Source organism: Neopsephotus bourkii, unplaced genomic scaffold (assembly GCF_033783945.1).
Source record: "Neopsephotus bourkii isolate Nb327-2 ecotype Australia unplaced genomic scaffold, CSIRO-AGI_Nbou_v1 NB_234, whole genome shotgun sequence".
In the NCBI taxonomy this organism is placed as follows: domain Eukaryota; kingdom Metazoa; phylum Chordata; class Aves; order Psittaciformes; family Psittacidae; genus Neopsephotus; species Neopsephotus bourkii.
Window position 1 is genome coordinate 19,993,730 of NW_026900744.1, and position 21,311 is coordinate 20,015,040.

At 46.1% G+C, this 21,311-nt stretch overlaps 1 protein-coding gene and 1 long non-coding RNA gene across 4 annotated transcripts in view; one reads left to right on the top strand and one right to left on the bottom strand.

Moving 5' to 3' along the window:
- FGF12 (fibroblast growth factor 12) overlaps positions 1-21,311 on the top strand; it is a 234,748-nt gene that overhangs the window by 116,232 nt on the left and 97,205 nt on the right. Inside the window, exon 1 of one of the 3 annotated variants that reach the window (XM_061345737.1) lies at positions 14,751-15,979. The exons of the other annotated variants lie outside the window; for them this stretch is intronic. Within the exon in view, the coding sequence (XP_061201721.1) occupies positions 15,781-15,979 (199 nt within the window). The 5' untranslated portion in view covers positions 14,751-15,780. Of the gene's footprint in view, positions 1-14,750; positions 15,980-21,311 lie in introns of those variants that run through there. 3 annotated transcript variants of the gene reach the window in all.
- On the bottom strand, positions 7,453-15,257 carry LOC133208084 (uncharacterized). Its single transcript, XR_009724230.1, has 2 exons — positions 15,025-15,257; positions 7,453-7,785 (listed from the first exon to the last, which is right to left on the bottom strand). It is a non-coding gene; the product is annotated as an uncharacterized LOC133208084 (long non-coding RNA).

The following is a 21,311-nucleotide window of genomic DNA, read 5'->3' on the forward strand; positions in this document are numbered from 1 at the left end:
ACTTGTTCTGTCCTCTTTTCATTGGTGAGTCTTGTATTTTTGCTCAGTGTCAGCAGCAACACTGGTGTGGTTGGTTCACCTTGCACAGCAGTCTCTCTCCCTTTACAGTTCCCATCTCTGGCTGCCACCATCCTCTTTTGCATGTCAGTCTGGGAATCCTCATGCCCTGGGATTGTCCATCTTCATTATAAAAGGCACTAATTGAGCCCCTTCCAGTCTCAATTATGAATACATGATCCAAACTATTTGATACAGAAAAAGACAAAAATGGGCTTGCTCTAACCCACAGACCACTGGAAACAAAATTGGGAAAGTTTCGGCTTAGATGTAGCGGTGAGCAGAATGCCCCCAAAACCAGACAATGGAGTTAGAGGCAAAATGAGATCTTTCCCCAATTTTAGGGAAAAAAAAGCACCAAAAAAACCCAAAACCCAGAAAACCTTAACAAAGCAAAAAAACCCAACAACACCCCAAAACCAAAACCAAACCATAAAATAATGACCTGAGGAGCTTTACTTTGTTCCATACCATTATCTAATTGCACTTCAGATTTTTCCGTGAGAGACAAATTCCAAGATACTTTTCAATCTACCCCCAAAGACATCGGAAAGTTTAAAAAGTTGTGGGTTTTCCTCAACATTCAACTTTTAAGGGTTAAATAATGTGGAAAAGGAACAAGATTAATTTCAAATAAAACAAAATAGTTCTGTGAACTTAATATTGTTGTCTGGGCTTTTTAATTCATCACAGGAAGAAAAGACAACTCAGTGCAACACTACATAATTTTCTTATTTTTCACTGATCTCGCATGTACAAAGAAAAAAAACACAACACAACCAAACCTGAAAAGCTTCTGAAATTGAATATGCTGAGAGCTTTAATCACACAACTCTGTGGGGTGCAGTTATATCATGCTGATTCCTGACTTGTTTATGCAAGATAGAGAAGGATCTTTCTGAGTCGGAAACATCACTGTGAAGTCCTGGTGCCTCCCAGGAGCTAGAGGACGGCTGCAGAACTGAGCTCTGTTCAGCATGCTGGAAGGACAGGGCTTCCCTGACACCCATGAGCAGGATCTCTTACTAGTCAAAATTGTTTTGCTGGTGTAACCTTGAGGCCCACTGTGGTTTGGGTGTGATTGACAGGTCCCTGCTGGTCACCCAGGCTGTTGGGGCACAAGGTCAAGTGTGTCCCAGACTTGCCTGGCACCTCCATCTTCTTCCCTGCTTCTGGGATGCCAAGGTCACGTATCTCACAGTACTGCATGTAAAGGGACTGTGAGGCTAAAACATGAAGTCCTGGTGAAGCAAGGTGGGAACCTTGTCATTTATAGCAGTGAAACAGAAATCCTGCAAGCTGTAAATATGATGGAGGAGCTAGTGAAAGGAAGGGAGTGGGGCCAAGGCTCCCCTGCAGCAGTGGTGCCAAGCCCATTCCCTATGGCCTCACAGAAAGAGGTAAGAGAGGACAGGGTCTCAGCTTGTGGTGGACAGGATTTGAGCTGGACACCAAGGGGATGCTGCGAAAGATGTGTGTTGGCATGAAGAGTGTGTTGGTCCTTTCAGGAAGGGGGGGCCCTTCCTGACAGCTCCACCCACGTTGGCATGCAGTAAGAGGGGGCTCCTCCATTGGCACAACTTGCCTGCATTGCTTTAAAAAATCCCACCCTGAAATCTATCTGGCCCTCCCTGAAAAGTATCTTTACAAGCTTTCCTATGGGAAAGGCTCACAAAACAATTATTGCCCCCATTTCATGGATGGAAGGAATTTGGATTTTGGGGAGCAGGACACATCTGTGGTCACTCTGTGGGTTGGTAGTGGATATGGGAGTCAAAGTGAAGCCTATTAACTTGGTGCTTTGCTCTTGGCAGTGAGGATGATCTGCAACATTTGTGTCTCAATTCTCAAATACTTCAGTGCTGTGCTTAGGAATTTCACAGAAAGACTGCTTTAACAGGCAGTCCAGTTTTACAGCTGGCATAATCATAATTCCTATGCCACTAGGAGCATGGGGGGGAGGATCAGATAAAAATTAGAAAATTAGAATTTATTACAATAAAAGCCAAAGTGCTAGGAGCCAGAACTGTCATTGTAATGCAAGCTCTATTTTGATGGAATCCTATTACATCGTATGAGGTTGAGCTTTCATAAGAATATCTTGGTTAGTAATTATCCGATTTGTGATATATATCTAATGTTTAGATCTATTTGTTATTCTGCTGTACATTATGCAGCAGCAATCCATTTCTAAACACCATTAACTGGCAATGTAGCAGTTCAGTGCAGAAATTACAGGCATAAACATAAGTTTTACTTAGGCTGAGTAGCAGCAAAGTTCAGAAATCAGCAATCCTGGTCATGGTGATCTTCTGGGGTGAAGAGCTGCAGGTACACCTCTGCCTAACTCACCCTGCCAACAGAATACACACACATACACACCTGCCAGACGATTCTGGGTATCCCCAAAGTATTGGGCAAGCAGAAAAGACACATGAAGACAGATATGGGTACCAGCTGGCCAGGGGACCTCACATGTGAGAGCTGACAGCTTCCCTATTTTGGAATGAGTTTGTGGAAAATGGTGTTTCTGCAGACTGCACCAATCAATAGCAAAGATCTGCAGGAGTGGCTTTTAAATTGGATAAGCTTTGGAGCTGATGTCTGAATGATAGTGACAATATAAACACTTGACTGAATGCCCTCCTGTCATTGCATCCCTAACAACACTTGCATAAGAACATTTGTATTTTATGAGATCTTATTTCCTTTCACTTTATTTAATGACACCACTAAATAAAAACACTCAATAATTGCTGTTGCTTACTTTAAATCATCTATTAAATGAGTGTGGCTATTAGGATAGATATATTTTAAGATGGAACAATTAGAAAAGGATAAAGGGACAGTGCTCATTAAAAAACCCTACTGAGTGTGTATCGAATGTCTCCCATTCTTAGAGCATTAAAAAGGGACCTTTTTAAATACTAAAATTATTGGTGCTACAGAAGAGAGAAAGAGTCTCTTGGCTCATGTTACTGCAGGCTGCATAACACAGTATTTTCACAAATGCATACAAAAATTCTCCTTGGAAAGGAGGGGGCAGAATGAGAGCAGAAATGTGCCCATTGGTCCTATTGGAAGTGTCTTACTCTTCTGATCACTAGAAACCATGTCTAATTTCTAGACTAAATTTATTCTTGGCCAGTTTCTACCCGTTTGCTCTTGTGCCAGCATTGTCCTTCAGCTTATCTGTCCTCTGGCTGCTGTAATTTATGCCTGTTTACATTTCTTTCTGCCTGGGCAATGAAGATCTATGAAACATGTCCATTCTGCTTTAGTTTGTAGCCAGTTTCACTTTCTTAATTGCTCCAGTGCCAGGGTTTCAGGCAACACAAGGGAGCATCCTTTGTTTTAAAAACAAAGGCTTTCATTCAAGCTGTACAATATTGTGGGTATATTTTCTGTTTGAAGGTTTATGCTCTTTTCTTTGAAGGTTTATGCTCTTTTCTTTGTTGTTGGTTTTTGGGGCGGGAATGTTGAGGGGTTTGGGGTTTGTTTTTTTTGGGGTGTGGTGGTTTGGTTGTTTTGGGTGGTTTTGGTTTTTTTTTTTTTTTTTTTTTTTTTTTGTGGTTTGGTTTTGTTTCATTTTATCCCTCCAAAAAATTGAGAAGCTGGGGCCAATTCAAGCTGTCAGAGTCCCTGTGAAATGGTTAAATAAATAGCAACAGAAAGAAGACTTTTCAGCCCCTACGTAGTGGCAGGGGTCAAGAAAGAAAAGTGAGAGGATTGCATTCATTGCTGGAGCCATCTAAGTGCAAGTACTAAGGCTGGGAGTAGCACATAGGCTTTTGTAGAACAACTGTCTGCTGTCTGACTCATGTCAACTATTTCTTTTGAAGGGGAACTTTACAGGAGTCAGTCTGGCATGTTCAATTGTGGCAAGAGCTGGTGCATGTTTGCACACCACATTCTGCACAGCGCATATGTAGTCCAACGGGCTGAGGCTGGAGCTTCAGTGGTGATCCCTGGAGCATCAGTGATGTCTGAAAGTCTGGTTCATTTATGTCCATTTCAATAATCCCAGCCCACTTTTTTTGGCTCACAACAGCTGATGTTGTGACTTGCTGATGAGCAAGCAAGAACCTGAAAATTGTTGAAGGTAATGAAGTGTCTATGGAATATGTTTGTGTTGCATATGTTCTTTTTACTGCTACAGTCTTCAAGCTTCTTTACCTGCATCTTTAATGAGAAGGCAGACACTTCCCTGGTAGCTACAGGTTGATACTTCATTTTACTAAGTGCCTGAGTTTGTTGTGAGGAAGATGCTGCAGACTTAAAAAGTACCTCTATTTCTTAGTGACTCCATTGTCAAATCAGTCTTCTAATGTGAGGGCATCTTCTTGCACCCCACATTTTACAGCATTTGAGGTGAGCTGGAGTGGGTATTAGAGGCACCGATTTACGTTAGTATCTGCTGTAATAAACGGAAGAAATAAGAATAAATGAAGAAATAAGAATAAATGAAGAAATAATATACTTTCTTCTTATCACTGAGAAGAGAGCATGTATTATTGTCATTCTTTAACAAAGATCCCTAAAATGAAACAGATGGAAAATGAAGCTTGCATGAGGCTTATGAAAACCAGTAGAGGAAAAGAGAGAGCAACCTTGAAGCCAGATCACAACTAACCTGCTCACACCACGGACAGGAAGCATCCTCCAGGCTGGAACAGCCCAGCACATTTTGCTTCACTTGCTTTGGGTGGGGAGGTTTTCCAGGAATTCTGGGCTGAAGAGACACCAGCAGGACCCACTTCAGCTGAGGAACATGGACCTTAGGAGCTAGGTGGGTTCGTAAAATATATTTTGTGCATCTTTTTCCCTGGTGCAGATGATCTAGAGTCTGAGTGCATCAGGTTTTCAGTCCCTCTGTTGCCCTGGCCGTCTTTCAACTCTGAAGGATGTTCCTTGGGCAGAAAATCCCAACATGCATCTGAAGCTAATAGATAGCTGGTCATCTCTTGTGTGGAGCACTGATGATCTCCACTGCTGTATTGCCACCTGTATGCAGCACAAAGCCATATTCTCCTTAATTACTGACAAAAATGTCTCTTCAAAAGCCTCCCAATAATTACTCAAGTACCCACTTAAGTGGCTTTTAATTCAGGCTCCTCATCCCCACACATACATTTTCTAATTACCAAGCAGAGCTACTCTTATGTATGAGCTTCTGCCAGAAGGAAGTGCACATAACTTGCCTCCTGGTTTACACTGCCTTGCTTGAATTTTGGTGAATCCATTATATTTCCAACAGGCTAGAGCAGGAGCATTCAGTCATAATGAAAGATGAAAGCTCTTACTTCTCTTGTTGTGAATTTTCCTACATCCAATAACACTTGGCAACTCTACAGCACCTTTTGCTGGAGTGCTGCTGGCTGCCTTGCCAGCTCGTCTTGTTAATGGAGGCTGCCCCTTGCCCCTGTACTGGGGCAGGAGTGTCACACAGCAGACAGCTGCCCCAGGAGTGCCCATGAGTTCCTGTAAATGCCATGGGGCAGGTGGCAAGGATGAGCCATGGTTGTCATGTTAGGTGCCACAGGAGGGCCAACCAGTATTGTCCCTGGGCAATGAGAAGGAGAATTCCCAACTTTGCAGCCTTCTTTGTGCGCTTAGAAGGGGAAACTCTGGGAACCCTGACCTCTCACCCTGAAGGACCCAGCTACATTCAAAAGAGAAGGCTTTAGGACATGACTTTGAAAGCTAAGAAGGTTCTGTTTCCTGTTTCTTCATGCTTGATAGAAGGCATTGCTCTCTGCTTATTTCTACTGTATTACTGGGGTATTCTCTGGACACCAGGTCCAATCAATGACTTGTTTGTAGTAGGCTCCAACAGCCCTTTAACTGAACAATGTTTTTTTATGTTACATGATGGAATAAGACCAAATTGAATAAGACTCCCTGAAGTGGGAAAAAAAATAAGACTCCCTGAAGTGGGAAAAAAAACCCCACATGCATATGAAGGTAGAGGATAAGCAAGCAAGGCCAGAGAGGAGGAAAGAAATCACACTGTACAGGAATTCCTTGTCCAAGACAGGAGCTGCAGAGAGGTCATGAAAAAAGGAAGGAAACAGGGTTGCCCATGTCCAAAACTTATCCTTGGAAAGCCCCAGAAAAGCCCTACAAAGTGGTTAGAGCAGCTATTGCAGTTTCTGCTTTAAGCACTTCTGGAGTTCAGCAGTCTGAGGGAAAAGGCCAAAACTGTAATTTGTGTCAGACACATGTATGAGTGATACAGGCTGGGGGGCCGTGATGGATGCCTGCAGAAGGAGCAGCCAAACAATCACTGGTGGTGCTTTTTTTCCCTTGACAAATGAATCAAAACTGTGGGAGGGAGAAAGGAAATAATCATTTCAGAAGAGCCTGTGCACAGGAATTTAAAGACCCAGGTTCATGCTGCTGCTCTGCCTTGTGCAAGAGCAAATACTTGAGTCTTGGTCTTGAAAGTGGCAAGACTACCAGTTCTACCACAGCAGTGTGCTTTCTTGCTCTTCTGGCATGACATTGTGAGCTCCAAAAGGTCTTGTTTTCATTCCTTGTGGGGAAGAAACATAACTCTGAACCCAAGATTTTCAGCACAGTGGATTTCTGTTCATATTAGCTCTAATACTGACAGCAGCTGGGTGAGTCTCTGAAGTTAGGTGTTAAGGGACTATTTGTGATTGCACAGTCTTGTCATCTGTTTCACTCAAGTCAGAGCTGCACAGAGCAAGCCCAGTAAGTCCTCTGTGGCAGGCATATTGATTTGGAGAAATCAATATATTCCATTTTGTGATTTTATGCCCCCCTTGTCTCGATATCAATAGGGCAAGAAACCTCTAGACAAGTGGGATTTGAATTAAATGCTTTCTCAGCTAAGGTTGGTGCAGGGCCGCATTCCCAAGGGAGCTGTGGGATTTCCACTGGTGCAGGTCCCTAAGCAGGGATCAGACCAACCTTGTCAGTGATGATGAAGGTATTGCTGGCATAGTACAAGGGTGACCTCTCCAGGGTCCTTTGTACCCTGTGCACAAGTATATCAGTTCATCTATTTTTGAAAGAGGTTGACTCTTAGGATGAAATGCTAGAGAATCCATCAAAATTCTTGCCATATTCTCTTGATGAATTACCTTTGCTATTAGCAATAAACATGAGCCTTGCCTTGACTCATAGCCTCCAGCTCTCATTCTGACTTTGCTGGGCTGAAAGAGCCCCTCCTTTCAAAAATGTTCTTATTGAGTGGTAAGAAATCTATCAGTCAGGGCCAAACCTTCTCTGTCATTCTCTGGATACAGAGGATCTTGACCATTTTTCTTCTGTGGCCAGATTTTCAGCAACAGCAAACTATCAGTAATTGCAGAATTAACGGGCTAAATACCCTGAGTACCAAGCACGTATTCCCAGGGCAGCCCCATGTGAAACCCCTGTAGATGTGTTTATTACTGCAGCAAAAAAGACTGCTCAAGTGTCTCACTAGATTCATATTCTTTGTAGACCTCAGGCCCTTCTGGAGCTATGTTCTGATCCCTTACAATTTTGAAGTGTGGTAACCAGACTTTGTGCCCTTTTTATACTTGTGTTTGCTGCATTGGGTACAAACTTGACAGAGCTTTTCTGCTTCTGCTCCCTATTGTTCCATGTATGTGCCCATGGGCTTGGGCTTGCGCTCTACTAGCTGCAGTTCTGTGGAGAAAGGTCCTGTTCAGATGTATCTCTCTCATGCCTCCCAGTTCCCAGAGTCACTGCTTTCTGAGGAAAAAAATAGTGGTGAATCTTGAAATAATGCAGACTAAATAGTTTATCCCCAGAGGTTTGATATAGCTGCATTAAAATGAAACTTGCTTCTATGAACTCTGTTTCCATGTCAGTTCAGTTTATTCTCTTCACCAGACTTGCTGTGATCATTAATTACTACTGCATCAGTCTTTTTATCCTCGGCAAAGTTAGATTTCTTCAAGGCTACTGATACTTTTATTGGGTTGTATTAGCTGTGAGAATGTGGGGAGAGAGGACATGAGATTTCATTTTACTGAGATAGAAAAGTTGATATATTACTGGGAAGGGAAATAAATTACGAATTAAATAGCAAGATGTGTGTTTGGAGGCCAGGGGTATGTGGGGGAAGTGATGTATTATTCACCCAGATCTTTTCTACCCATTGCTTTAGGTCAGCAGGGGATGAGGGTGTCTTCAAACTTTTTCCTAGCTGTACAACAGCTGTAATCTCATATTTACATTTAGTGTTGAGTATGCCCTTGCAGTAGGTGGGAGAAATAAACAGGTTTGGTTAAATAAGATGCAATCTGGATGCATGTAACTTCAGAGGCATCCTGAGGGCAGGATTAATGTTCCAGCACTCCTGTTCTGCAGTTTGATGGCAGTGGGAGTACAAGGTTTTGTCAGAGTCACTGCATTACCTGCAAGCTGTCCGAACTGCAAGGAGCCTTTGCTGGGTGACAAAGCAATGGGCTGCGCTTTGAAGCACTGCTCTTTTGACCAGCAGGATTTGAGATATGACCTGGCTCAGGCTGCAAATGCTGGGCTTCTTATGAATTTGGAGGCTGGATGAAGGGACAAGAGAAGTTTGGGGTCAGGGAACTTTCCAAGACCTCTTTAGGTCTGGCAGAATCCATTATGTGCAGATAAAGAGATTTATGGGTCTGGAGGGAGTTTGTTATTTCTCCTTCACAGCTCCTCTCCCTTCCTCCCATCTTGGCCTATGCCAGTGCAACACAGGTGCATTAAGGAGGCTGATGTCTCCAATCTCCAAACCTTGACCTGTTGTGGAGCAGACAGTCCCACAGCCCTGTTGGAGGAATGTGATAGGAGTTTTGTTCTCCCTCCCTTCTTTTTATCATTCTCAATCACATAATCGGGCTGTTTTGCCTCAGCCAAGATCTAATCAGGAAGGATCTGTTTGACTTTCAGCAAAGTCAGCTTGATGGAAACTTTAAATTGAAAGGCTTTTCCTGACATGCTTGAAAATGGTTTTGGTTGGAATCAGTGTTTGGCTACATGGTTACAACGTGAGGAGGTTTCACAGCTTGAGCAGCTTTCCTTCCTCTCAGGGAGAGGGAAAGCATGGGCAGTCCCATAGACCTCCTGAGCTCAGGGGGTTGGGGGCCCAGGGCCTCAAACTGTACTGTGGAGTTACACTTCCCTCTCTCTCCACCCAGAGCACATCACCTTCAAGCAGGTGAGATGTAAATTCAGACACAACTGGGTTCAGTGTCCATGGAAACTGGCCACCTCTTGCAATATTGAAACTGTAGGCCAAAACAGGCTACTGGCTGTCATCAAATAGGATTCAAAGAGAGCAATGGGAATGGCTGACCTCCCCCAGGGAAGGGAAGGTTGTAGGAGCTGTCTTGTTCATGAAAGTGCTGCTACCCTGAGGTCTGAGGAATATGTCTCAGCTTCAGACAGAGAACAGCATTATGTGTGTATATTCAGTCTCAGGCTCACAACAGGAGTTGTTCTGGGGTGGCTACTTCACCCATTTCAGCCACAAGCTCCTGCTTTACATTAAAAGCACAAGGCTGTATGTTGGCTTTTCCTCGTTCTTCCATGCTGTGAATGCAGATATAAGACCTGGGATGAAATCTCAAGTCCATGCTCTCCCTTCCCTCCCACCCCATTCCTTGCAGTTCCTGTGGCTTAGGACTATTAGATGGGTTGCCGCATATGAAAAAGTCCCTAAAGGGGGTGGATGGAGGTTGTTTCTGGATGTTGGGAGAAACCCAGTGAAGAAGAGGTGGAGGGTGGAAGGGAGGGAGGCAGTTGTCTGTCCCATCTTTAAATTCAGCAGCTGTAGTACAAGCAAGAAGATACTTGAGTTTTCTCATCAAGTCCTGGGCTCAGGGTGCCCAGAGAAGTGGTAAATGCTCCATCCCTGGTAGTACTCAGGGCCAGGTTGGACAGAGCCTTGGGTGACATGGTTTAGAGTGAGGTGTCCCTGCCCATGGCAGGGGGGTTGGAACTAGATGATCTTAAGGTCCTTTCCAATCCTAACTATTCTATGATTCCATGATTCTATAGATGGTGCTTCTAAGCCTGGAGCAGCTGGTTAGCTTTGTGTCCCTTGCTCAGGAAGAGAGGGCTCTTAGCTCTGCCTTGCACAAGGTTATCTGCAAGCGGAGCAACAATCCTTTCTTTGCTCCATGGTGGAGACCCTTCAATGAGGCCTCATCCCTGTGTCACCTCAATGACTGATCCCACTGGGGAAGGAGATGGTAGAAGGGCCGATGAATGGGGCTGTTGGGGTGATAACAGCAGCTTTGAGATGAGCCCATCTTGAAGAAGCCCCAGGTCTTGCCCTGACATGTGAGATAGGCGCTGGCCTGTCTACAGGGTGCTCTCTCTACATATGTGGGAACAGTTTCAGATGCCCCTGCTACTGTTCATTGTCAGGCTTGATTTTGGGGAGATAGCTTCTGCAGCAAGGTGTAGGCAGCAGAATCTACCCTAGACAGTGTAGCTTCCTGCTGTTCCCAGCAGGGACTTCCAGAACCCAGGAGACAAATTCTTTTCAGCCATGCAGGAGGCTCCTTGAAGAGAAATGCATCGTGGCATTTTCATTCTTAGACAGCCATGGTTTCCTTCAGTCAAAGCTTTCTTGTGTTTCCCTGCCTCCATCTGGTATAGGTCACTGAAGAGAAAGAAAATATTCTGTTAACTAGAAACCCTCTCTTCAAAAGAAAAAACGTAGATGAACATATAAAATCCAAGTAGAAATATTTATTTTTTCTGGGCTCCATTTGGTTTCATAGTGTTGGTGCTGCCTATGACCAGTTTATGCAGCAGTGGTTTCATTCTGCAATCTGCATAAATGCTTACCTGACATTTGCTGTAAGACAGACAAGCCCCACTTTTCTCTAAGCTAGAGCTATTTCTAAAGACACCGGATAGGCTAATGAATACTCCTCCTGATGAGTTGCAAATTTTAATTGAATCTTTGAAGCAAAAAAAAAGGGGTGAGGGGCCCATTAAATAAATTATTTTAATATAGCAATCATATGATGCGGGCTCTTCTGTGTTTATTAAAAGGCCTAGGCAGCTCAGAGCTCAGCTGTGTGAGAAAAGCCCGGAAAGCCAGCCAGTTTTCATACTCCACTGCTGTTTTAGGGCTGGATCTCTCCACAAATAGCATATTTTTAAGTGAACATGTGAATTCTTATTAGGCATCCAAACATAGCTATAAGCCCATGCATTGTAAACAGAATTACCCTGCACACAAAATGGGCAAAATATTTCAAGGTCTTTTCTTTTCTCTATCAGGTTACCCAGGCATGGTTTTTTTCAAACGTCCGCCCACACAGAGAGACTGGGGAATGCCAAAGCTGCATGAGGTTTAATTATGCTAGACATGCAACAAGGGGCTCCCCTGCAAAGGATAAAGTTAATGAAACATGGATATGGGCTTAATTCTGCTTAATAAGCAGCCCTGGAAGTGCACATTTTAGATATAAGTTACACAGTGTGGAAATTGGGTACAATTCTTAAGAGGTGTCTTCATGCAGACTTTCAAACTCAACAGTGCCTTCCTATCGGAAGAGATTTGTTGCTATGATGCTGTAAAATGGTGAATTAGGCCATTCATAATTATTGCCCAGGGATGGGCATCTTTCTTTTACCCAGTCAACTACAGCAATACACGCATATATATTAAAGTGGTATGAAATTTAAATCTCTTCTTTAACTTTCATGCATATATTTTCAGTAGCTATGCAGATAAAACAGCAAAAAACCTGCATATGCTTCTATCTGTAGTTTGCTCTGTGCATACAGAATTAGTAAAGCAGAGATATGCCTAATGACTGAATCCATAGAATATAGCCCATGGCTTTTGAAGGCTCTATGAAAAATAAACAGGATATTCTGTTAGCAACCCTGCGGGAATTATTACACTTCACTAAGGAAAGATGCCAATAACCTCCGTTTTGACCTAGATAGATCATTCTGTTTAGGAAGGTAAGGGAATGCAATTCCAGATCACTTCTCTGTTCAAGCCACCAAAACTCTGAAATTCAGCCAGCCCTTCATTTTAAGCCTCAGCACTGAGGACTGAAGAGTTTACTTATCAAGTGAACAAAACCTCAGAAATAGCAGTGTCTTGAAATCTTTATATCAGCCTCCTTCAATAGCAAGTGGCTAGTACAGAGGCTCCTGTATGCTTAGGGTGGAATAGGGATGTTTAACAAGCATTGTGAGACTGATTCTCCAACAGCCATGGGGAGTCTGACCCTCTGGTTTCTCCTCTGTGAAGGATGGGGCCTTTCTGCACAGACTGCAGGATGGGCATTGCCATATCTCTCTAGCATGATCAAAATGCTGTCTTGCTTGTTTGTTTTATGAATCAATGCTATTCTCTCCTCCTTGCTTCATAGTGCGCACCATGTAACTTTTTAAGAGTGACAGTGCAGGTGCATTATGAGGTTGGCCTTCAGTTCCTCACCTCAAGACGACTATGGGCTTGCTTGGTGTTTATGAAAGCATGGGCTCTCATTGGTGAAGCTGGGGCATGATCCAGAGTGGTGCAGAACAGATGCATATCCCAGTAATGCCACCAGGAGTTTATGGCACTGTGCCTGTGTTCAGAACCAAACCTGTGGACTTCTTGTCCAACTATAAAGACAGACAGACCTACATTATTTGGGAAAAGCAGCATTATATTCAGTTTCACAAGCTCTGCTTTAATTCCATCACTGCAGAAGCAGAGAGACCTGGGAGAAGGATTTTTTCTTAGAGCTGACTCTCTTTTCAGCTTCACAAATCACCAGGAAAAAAAATACTGTGACCAACTTTATCACTGATTAGGATCATTTCTAAATGCAGAGCTGCTGTTCCTAGTTTACAGCTACACAAGAAAACAAATTAGTCACATGCTAAATAACTGAAAGTTATCTAATATGGGGGTGGAATAAACCAGCATTCTTTCACCAGTGTTTTGAAGACTACAGGCAAAAAAAGTATCTTAATATATATATGGAAAACCTCTTTCCTGGGAAGATACCAGATTTGCTCATACCCTTTGAAGGTGAAGCTTCACTGGCATTTCAGACAGTGATTCTCTGATTGCAAACAGCTTTCTTTAGGCCATGCCTGTACCTTGTACTGCAACGTTCTTTGATGTCAAGTGAAATAATCTGGCAGAGAAAATTAAAATATGAAGCATTTTAGTTACAAGAAAGGGGAGAAAAATCCTGATTGATTGGAACAGTGAAATCTGCGCAAAAAAGTTGGCAGCAGTTAAAAAAAGATCGACAGTCAAATATTTATATTTCCCAAAAGGTTCTGAATACCTTCCTCCCCCGTTCTCTCCTGGGGAACCTGATTCCACCTCATTTTGGCATGCCCAGGGAGTAAGAGTGAAAATCAGGAAGTAATGCTGGAATTTAGTTAATATTTATGGACATAATGGGTGGTTGTTTCAGTTGCATTTTTTCCCCAATACATTAAAATAGTTTAAAGTTCTTGCAATGAAGTAGTTACAAAGATTATTTTGCTGAAGTCTGTAGTCCCCAGGGGGTGTCACCAACTGGTTTAAAGTGTCCTCTTCAGCTGGGTACATGCTTCAAATGTACACCTTCAGGACTGAGTTAGTCTTGTCCTGCCACTAATATTCACCAAAGTGTACCTGGGGCAGGTCTCCTTTCTCCAGCTGAAATCTCCTTTCCCTCCACTCCGACCACTGTATGCTCCCCTGAGATGCAAGATGCTCATCACTTCCTGCACATACATTCGTCAGCTCTTACTTGAACCTGAAATCTGTAGAACACCATTCTTAGTGCAGCAACAGCAGTTACTCATCTGGATAGCCAGAGACGTTTTTCTGCACCTTAAATTTTGTTCAGTGCAGCTCTGTAGCTGGAGATAGGAGGGAGCTCGCCCAGCTCCCGCGGGTCAGCCCGACCAGAGCATGTGCTGATAAACTGGTGGGCTGCCGCGGGACCGCTCTGACGACAGCCTGCACGGCAGTGCCCACCACTGCAGTCGCCTTGCAGGCTTCCCAGGAGAGGCATCCGCCCCGAGGCAGCGCAGCCCTTGGGGTGCCGGGGCTGTCGTCCTCTCTGTGCTTACACGGAGAAGCAGGGAAAGCCATGGAGGTGGTTGGCTGCTGAGGCTGGGTGCTCGGGCACCTACAGCAAAAGCCGAGGAGGAGGACGGGTGGCTGCACAAGTGACAGGCGGCTCCTCTGAGGGTCGGGCGGGGCTGCGGCGCGGGGAAAGCCCGGCTCCCCTCCTCGGGGGCTGCCCTGCTCGGGGGCTGCCTTGCCCGGGCGGAGGGGCAGGGCCGCCGCGAAGATGCAGTTGCCTCTCTATGCCTGCGCGATTTTTCTCATCCAAACCTCGATCACGTAGGATTGCGTAGACGAGGGCGAGCGGGAGCAGCTGCAATTCCTCCCCAGCCCAGCCCAGCCCGGCCCGGCCCGGCCCGGCCCGGCGGTTGCGGGGCTCCCCGCCACCTTGGCAGCAGTCCCGCGCGGCGTGGGAGTCCGGGGGGGCTTCCCCGGCCCCTCCCTCCCCTCTCCTCCCCTCGCCTCGCCTCGCTCCCCCCTCCTCTCCGCGGGCCGGACCGGAGGATGCAGACGGGTAGCGGGCGCGGCTCGGCTCCTCCCGGTCCCGCCGCCGTCGGGTGGCACAGCGGAGCATCCTGAGCTCCGCACCCCCTCCCCTCACCTCCCCCCCCCGCGCTCTCCTCCCCGCCTTTCATCGCTCCTCCCGCCTCCGTCCCCGCCGCGGCAGCCGAGCCCGGGGCCGGCCCGGTGCCGAGAGCTCCGCGGCCTCCCGCAGGGCCGGACGATGTGGGTTGCTGCCGTCGGGGAGAGCCGCTGCTGGGGCAGAAGCGGAAAGCAGGGCTGGGAGAGCTTCTCCAACCATGGCGCTGTGAGCCCGGGGCGCCGAGCTGCGGCGATGTGAGCCCGCACCCGCGGCCGGGAGACTCTTTTTTTTTTTTAATTATTTTTTTTAATGTAATTTAATTACATACCTTCTTTTTCTGTTTGTTTGCTGACCTGGTGCTTTTTCTCGTGGCTTCTTTTCTGCTTTTTCCTTCCCCTCCCGCCCTCTCTGAGAGCGGAGTGGGGAGGGGGGGGATAGAGGAAGAGGAGGAGTGCAAACAGAAATGCAGCGCGGCTCGCCCTGAGCCCGGCCGCGGGTGCGGAGCAGAGCCGCGTCCATGTGCGCGCAGTGCCGCGCCGCGCCTCGGAGCCACCGCGCTGGGGCCGGGGCTGGCCGCGGGCCGGGGGGACTCTGACTCACCCCACGGCTCCTCGGCGGAGGGCGGCCGGCAGGAAGAAGCGCCGCCGCCTGCGCCCGGGCGGAGCGGCACCGCGCCGCAGGGACCCGCGGATCCTCCGCGAACCCCTTTCTTCACACCCTATCCTTTGGACACAGCTGCCGCCGGCGAACCATTACAAGTGGGACAGCAGCCTCCCGGATTTACAAGCCGCGGGGCACTGCCAGCCCGGCCAGGGGTCTCGCCGGCGGCCGCCCGTGCCGGGATTTGCGCTCCCCGGGGACAGACCCATGGGCTGCGGGGTCCAACGCCCAGCCATGGTTGTTAGCCCGGGCGCCCTGCTCCGCCTGGCCGGCTGAGCTCTCCCCGGCGCCGGGACTCGGGGCCGCAGCGCGTAAAGCGGGGCGTCCTCGTCCCCCGTCCCCGTGGGGCGCGGCCGCGGCTCTGCCCCAACGCCCGGGAGGCGCCCCCCGGAGCGGCGCGGCGCAGGGGTGCCCATGAGCGGCGATGGCAGCGGCTATCGCCAGCTCGTTGATCCGGCAGAAGCGGCAGGCGAGGGAGTCCAACAGCGACCGGGTGTCCGCCTCCAAGCGCCGCTCCAGCCCCAGCAAGGACGGACGCTCCCTCTGCGAGAGGCACGTCCTAGGGGTCTTCAGCAAAGTACGCTTCTGCAGCGGCAGGAAAAGGCCGGTGAGGAGGAGACCGGGTAAGTACGGCGGGTCGGGGCAGCGGGGACCCGCTCCATGGGATGGGGCAGCCGCGGACCTGCCGGGGTGGCTGCCCCTGCCCTGGGCAATCCCGGCACCTCTGGGTACCGTCTGGGGACGGGCTTGCATCGTACGCAACTTTTGCCTGGGTCCTGGTGGATCTCCCCCCGCGGTTGGTGGGATGGGTGGGTACCCGTCTGCAGGCAGCATCCGACCACCGCTGTGAAGCATGAGCAAAGCGGGTTCTCCGGCGGGAGAGACCCAGTGGCTTCGTCTGTGGTAGCTTAACCCAGAACTGTATTTTTCCACCTCCATGTACGTATGTTTTATAAACAGTCTCCTCTTATTTTCTGCATAGTGACAAGGAAATCGATAAACTGAGGAACAATTAGAATGGTGGTCGTTTGATAACTAGATCCATCGAGTGCTACTTCACGAGCAGAGTTGCATAGGCAATTTCATTAGTTTGGAAGGCTACCTAGACAGCAGTTTGTACAGCTGTTGCACCTAATATTGAGCTTGCAAGGATCCAGAAATGCCTTTTTTTTTGGTAGTCTCCTCCCCCACCCCCCTTTTTTCCTTTTATCTTTTTGTGCATGTATGTGCTCAGACTTGGTTCCTTGTAGAAAACTTCGGCTCTACTGTACATGTTGCTAACATTTCCACGATGAAGTCCCAGCACCCACAGTTTTGGTTCTGAGCAGAGTTTTGTGTTCTCATCCATCCTTGGTAGGTGTGAGAACCTGGCAAGAACATGCCTTCTGCGGTTTCTCAGTGGAATTATTATTGACTTCTTCCTTTATATTTTTACTGCTATAAATACCACTAAGGTAAGAGAACAGAGATTGTGTTAAGAAGCTGCTGTGAACATGGACTTTTCTCAGGTGTGCCTTAGTATCATGGTTTAAAAAGAGTGATACTCGTTTACTCACCTCTTTGGGATGTACCATCAACCTGTGTAATCCTCCCATGTTTTCCATATATGCATTTTGTTTGTTCATTAGTCTTTTCTTGAAGCCCCTTCTCCACACCTGAAGCCTGCCAGTCATGACTCTACAGCAAGGTGTCAGAGATAGCTGCAGGCTGCTCTTCTGGTCTGCAGATTGGGGTACAGGACCTGTACCCAAGTGAGGAATGAAAAGAAATAGGGGCAAAGCCTCTCACATGTAGAATGCCACTTGCTGTTGTCAACAAAGGGAAAAGAACAATTACTTTGTATTAGCTGTTAGCACTCTTGATCCACAGGCTGTGGGGCAGGGACTATATTTAGCTAGCAAAATGCTTCAAGATTGACAATACATGGGTTAGGCTGGAAAAAACAGACTCTTTAATGGTCTGTTTTAAAGCAGTTACCAAAAGAGGATACAAAATATCTGAAATGTAGCATGACTTGAAATATTCAAAGGGAAAGGAATTGTCCCTTTTTCTCATTTTCTTAAGTTATGATAAGTGCTAGCCTGCTGGGCCACCATATTAGTTAAACTGTGAACCCAATCTGAAAGATGGCTCTTGCCCCGGAAATGTCGTTGTTGCAGGAATCACTCCTTTTAGGATCATGAATGGAATCTGGGAGTCTCATTGATGAAATCCTTCCCCATTCCTCTTTCCTTCCCATGTCCATCCACTACTGAATGAGGCCCCTCAAGGGCTAAAAAAGGCTGAGAAATCTAAGCCTGTTAACTAGATTTCAAGATGCTTGATCTCACTAAAGTTTGAGTGACTTTTACAGCAGGGTGTGGTTGGTGAGGCTTCTTGTTGGTCCTATCATAACACAACCAGCTGCACAGAGATCCAATTCTGCTTCCTTTGAACTCACTAAATGCCTCAACTTGCATGGGCTTTCATGCTGAGGAAGGTGTTCAGTAACTTACAGAACAGAGTGACTTAAAGAAGACTTTTTATTGACTTAGAAGAAAGATCAATGCTACTCAGTGCTGTAAAAACAGAGCTGCTCAGTCTTCAGAACTGTCAGTCAGTCATTTGTAACCAGTACTGTGTTCATTTTATGAAATTAAAGACATAGATGAATTAAGTTGCTTTGAAAAGAAGATCAAGTGTCCTTTCCTAGGCTATGGACTGTGTCTGCTTTCATTCTCATTATGCATCTTTTAAATAGAGATTTATTTCACTGATACATCTTATTCCTGGACTCATTCCTGGTGTGCTGCTCTGAAGGCAGCATGCTATCAACTTTGCTGCTATTTGGATTGTTTTTTTCAGGGAGTGTATTGTACCCAGATAAGTTACTCATTGCAGAGGCTCTTCTGCAATATAAAGACCTGTAGAAATCTAGAGGCATAGAAAATGACATGCAAATGAAATGAAACTGCTTTAAAGAAAAGTGCATTCACTGTGCAGTGACCCACAACCCCAGAGACTGTGTACTTAATGGTATGCTGGCTCAGTAGTTTTCAAGTCATTGAAAGGAACTTGAGAAACAGCCATGTTCAAAAGAGGTACAATCCCATTTGGAAATGGTACAATGCTAGGGGAACTGTCTTTACCTTTTTAAACATGACCTTGTTTTATGGCAGTGGGGAGAAACTGTGAAAATATTTTGCATTTACAAGGTGATTTCACCTGTAGTACTCAACAAGCTCTATGAAATGGGGAGGATTTTTCCTATTTTACAGAAGGTAAGACTAAGGCAGTTCACTGACACAGAGACCTAATTCCCAATGCTTGTTCCAGGATGCTGTGTTTCAGGGTGGAGGTGGCCTTCCATCATGCCATGGCAACTGAACAGCAGAGCTGAGGAGTTTGGGGTACTTGCAGGAAGGTGAACAGCCTGGACCATCACGCACAGAATCTGTGGGGGTTGGTGGAAATTTTGTCTGAATGGAGCCACTGTATGGTGGTGTTACTTGGGTAAATCATACTTGAATTCAGGCAGCTTTGGCTCAGGCAGTGCCAGGCACTGTGTAGCGTTGTCTCCACCCCTTCAGGAATTGCTTTTGTAGGTGAGTTTCCAGCTTGGAATGTGGATCTCAGTCTCAAACATGTTTTTTAGCCCAGAAAAAAAAAATCTGCCTTTCTCCTGCTCCCCCCCCCCCAGACGCTTCACCCTTCCCCCATTTAATACATATTTTGTGATGCTTTTTCTTAAGGAGATCTAAAGGCTTCTTCTAAAATGAAGGAAATGGCTCACACATAGAAAAAAAAAAAAAGGCAGTAACTTAAAAAATGTATTCCCTTTGCAGTATTTCTCATTTTGAATAATAAATGGAGATTAGGAATTTGAAATATATGTATGTAGATATTTTTGCAGCAGCATAAGCAAAATACAAGAGCAACTTTAGCTGAAGGGCACGGAAGGACTTAGTTTGTTCGGAGATTGATTTAAAACATTTGAGAAGTCTGTCATCTCTGCAAGCTGTTAAATTCCTGAGTTAAATCCTGAAGTCCTTTCTGATTTTATGCAGGGTGAAAATGATAATTGAAGCTCATGGTAAAAAACACCTTTTTAGGTCCCTGTTGAATTTGTTCTAGTCCTTGCCTGCTTTTATGGAATTGTTCATCTCGGAACAGCTGTAATACATGCCTAGCCTGTGGAATTTGCCCCCCTCCTTCCCCCTTCTCCCCACATTGCTACACTGTCCTCATGCCAGCTACACTATCTCTGTGCATAGCTGCTGTCTGTAGTAGGATTCAGGGTGGATCCTAGCACTTTTTGATAGTATGTGTATGCATATCTGGGTGTGCATCCAGCCAAGGTGGGGGGGAAGAGGGGGGGTGTATCTGTCATGTCTTCTACCTGCTCTTCTGCAGAATATGGTGCTGTGTCCCATCTCTAAGGAGTGGCTGGAGGGAATGGAAATGGCTGTAAATCCCGGTATCACCTGGCCAGCAAGAGCTCTTAGAAGTGCTAGCTGAGATGAGCGCATGTATGCCAAGTAGCTCATCAAACAAGAGCCTAGATAACGTCAGAGGGAAGGGGCACAGCCTGGTGGGTACATATCCTTCTTGTTTAGGGCAGTCTGGCATCAGTGAGCTCTGCCATTGGTGTCTGTAAGTGCCTTCTGCACCTGCCGGTGCTAATGAGCACCAGAATAACCAAGAGAAGGGGAAAAGGCTCCCTCCTGCTCCTGACAGCTTGGCAGATGGGTTTCATTTTATCAAACTGATCCCTGGGGGTGGTATCACACACGTTCGTGACTTGCAGATGTGGTGACTGTCACGGTGTGTGTCTATGCCTGGTTACTGGTGGTGTTGGTGGGGGGGGTGGTGTCAGATACCAACCCTGGGCTCACTGTCTCTAAAATCTGGTGAAGAACTGCAGGCTCCCAGCTTCCTCCAAAGCACGGAGAACTCAGCTACCAGCCTGTTTCACAACACAGCTTGCGGGTGAGCACACCAGTCAGTAAGCCACTTTGTAGAGTGCTGGATTGGCTATGGTTGATGCCAAAAAAATCCGTGGAAGTCATCCAAGCTCCTAGAGGGATGGATATCTTCCTTCCCCATGGCCTCAGGGGTAGCTGTGCTTGTGAGAGCAGTGCAAATCTTTAGGCATCTGAGGAGGTTCACCATTATAGCAATACAAATGATTGATTCTTCTATCACCAGCCAAATTGAAAAGTCAGCGTGGAAAGAGGTTCATGAGTGATTATGTTTCCTCCCCATAAGAGATCCATATAAACCAGTTTATCATTGACTGATAACCTGGTTTTTGGAGGGGGAAAATGATACAATTTCATTTGGAAGATTCTTATGTGTGTATTTTTCTTTAACTTTCAGGTATACTTCCAAATGAAATGTGCATTGAAATAAAAACCCCCAAAAGCTTCAGTTCCCAAAATACTAAAATGAAGACAAGATTTTCTTCCTTCCTTCCTTGCTTTGCTGAATTCAGCAAGAATTTAGAATAATTTTCCAGACCAGAACCAGATACTGCATATTTTAACAGATAAGCTATCTATTACAAAAAAAAATTCAACAGCTTGACTGGGGCAGTGTGGAGAGCAGAGCTGCCAGGGGAGCTGAAGAGATTGTAACAACCTCACTTCTGCAAGAGACAAGCATGATCATGAGTCTCACTGTGTTGAGGAGCAAGTGCAAATTCACTTGGGCTTACCTTCTTTCCCCTCCCCAAATGGGCACACCATGAAATACCAGATAGCACAGTGGCCAGGTAGGCGTTTGTTCCATCCCTCTGGCATTTGTTCTATTTGATCCATCCCTCTGAACAGTCATGTGCACATTATTTCTGGGAGTTTCCTACTCCCTCACAGTTGAAGCCAAGCTATGATTTATTATTAAAATCAAAGCAAGAATTTTTACAAGCAAAACATGTAAGAGATTGACACCCCTTTCTTATTTGCAAGCTCTATGGCT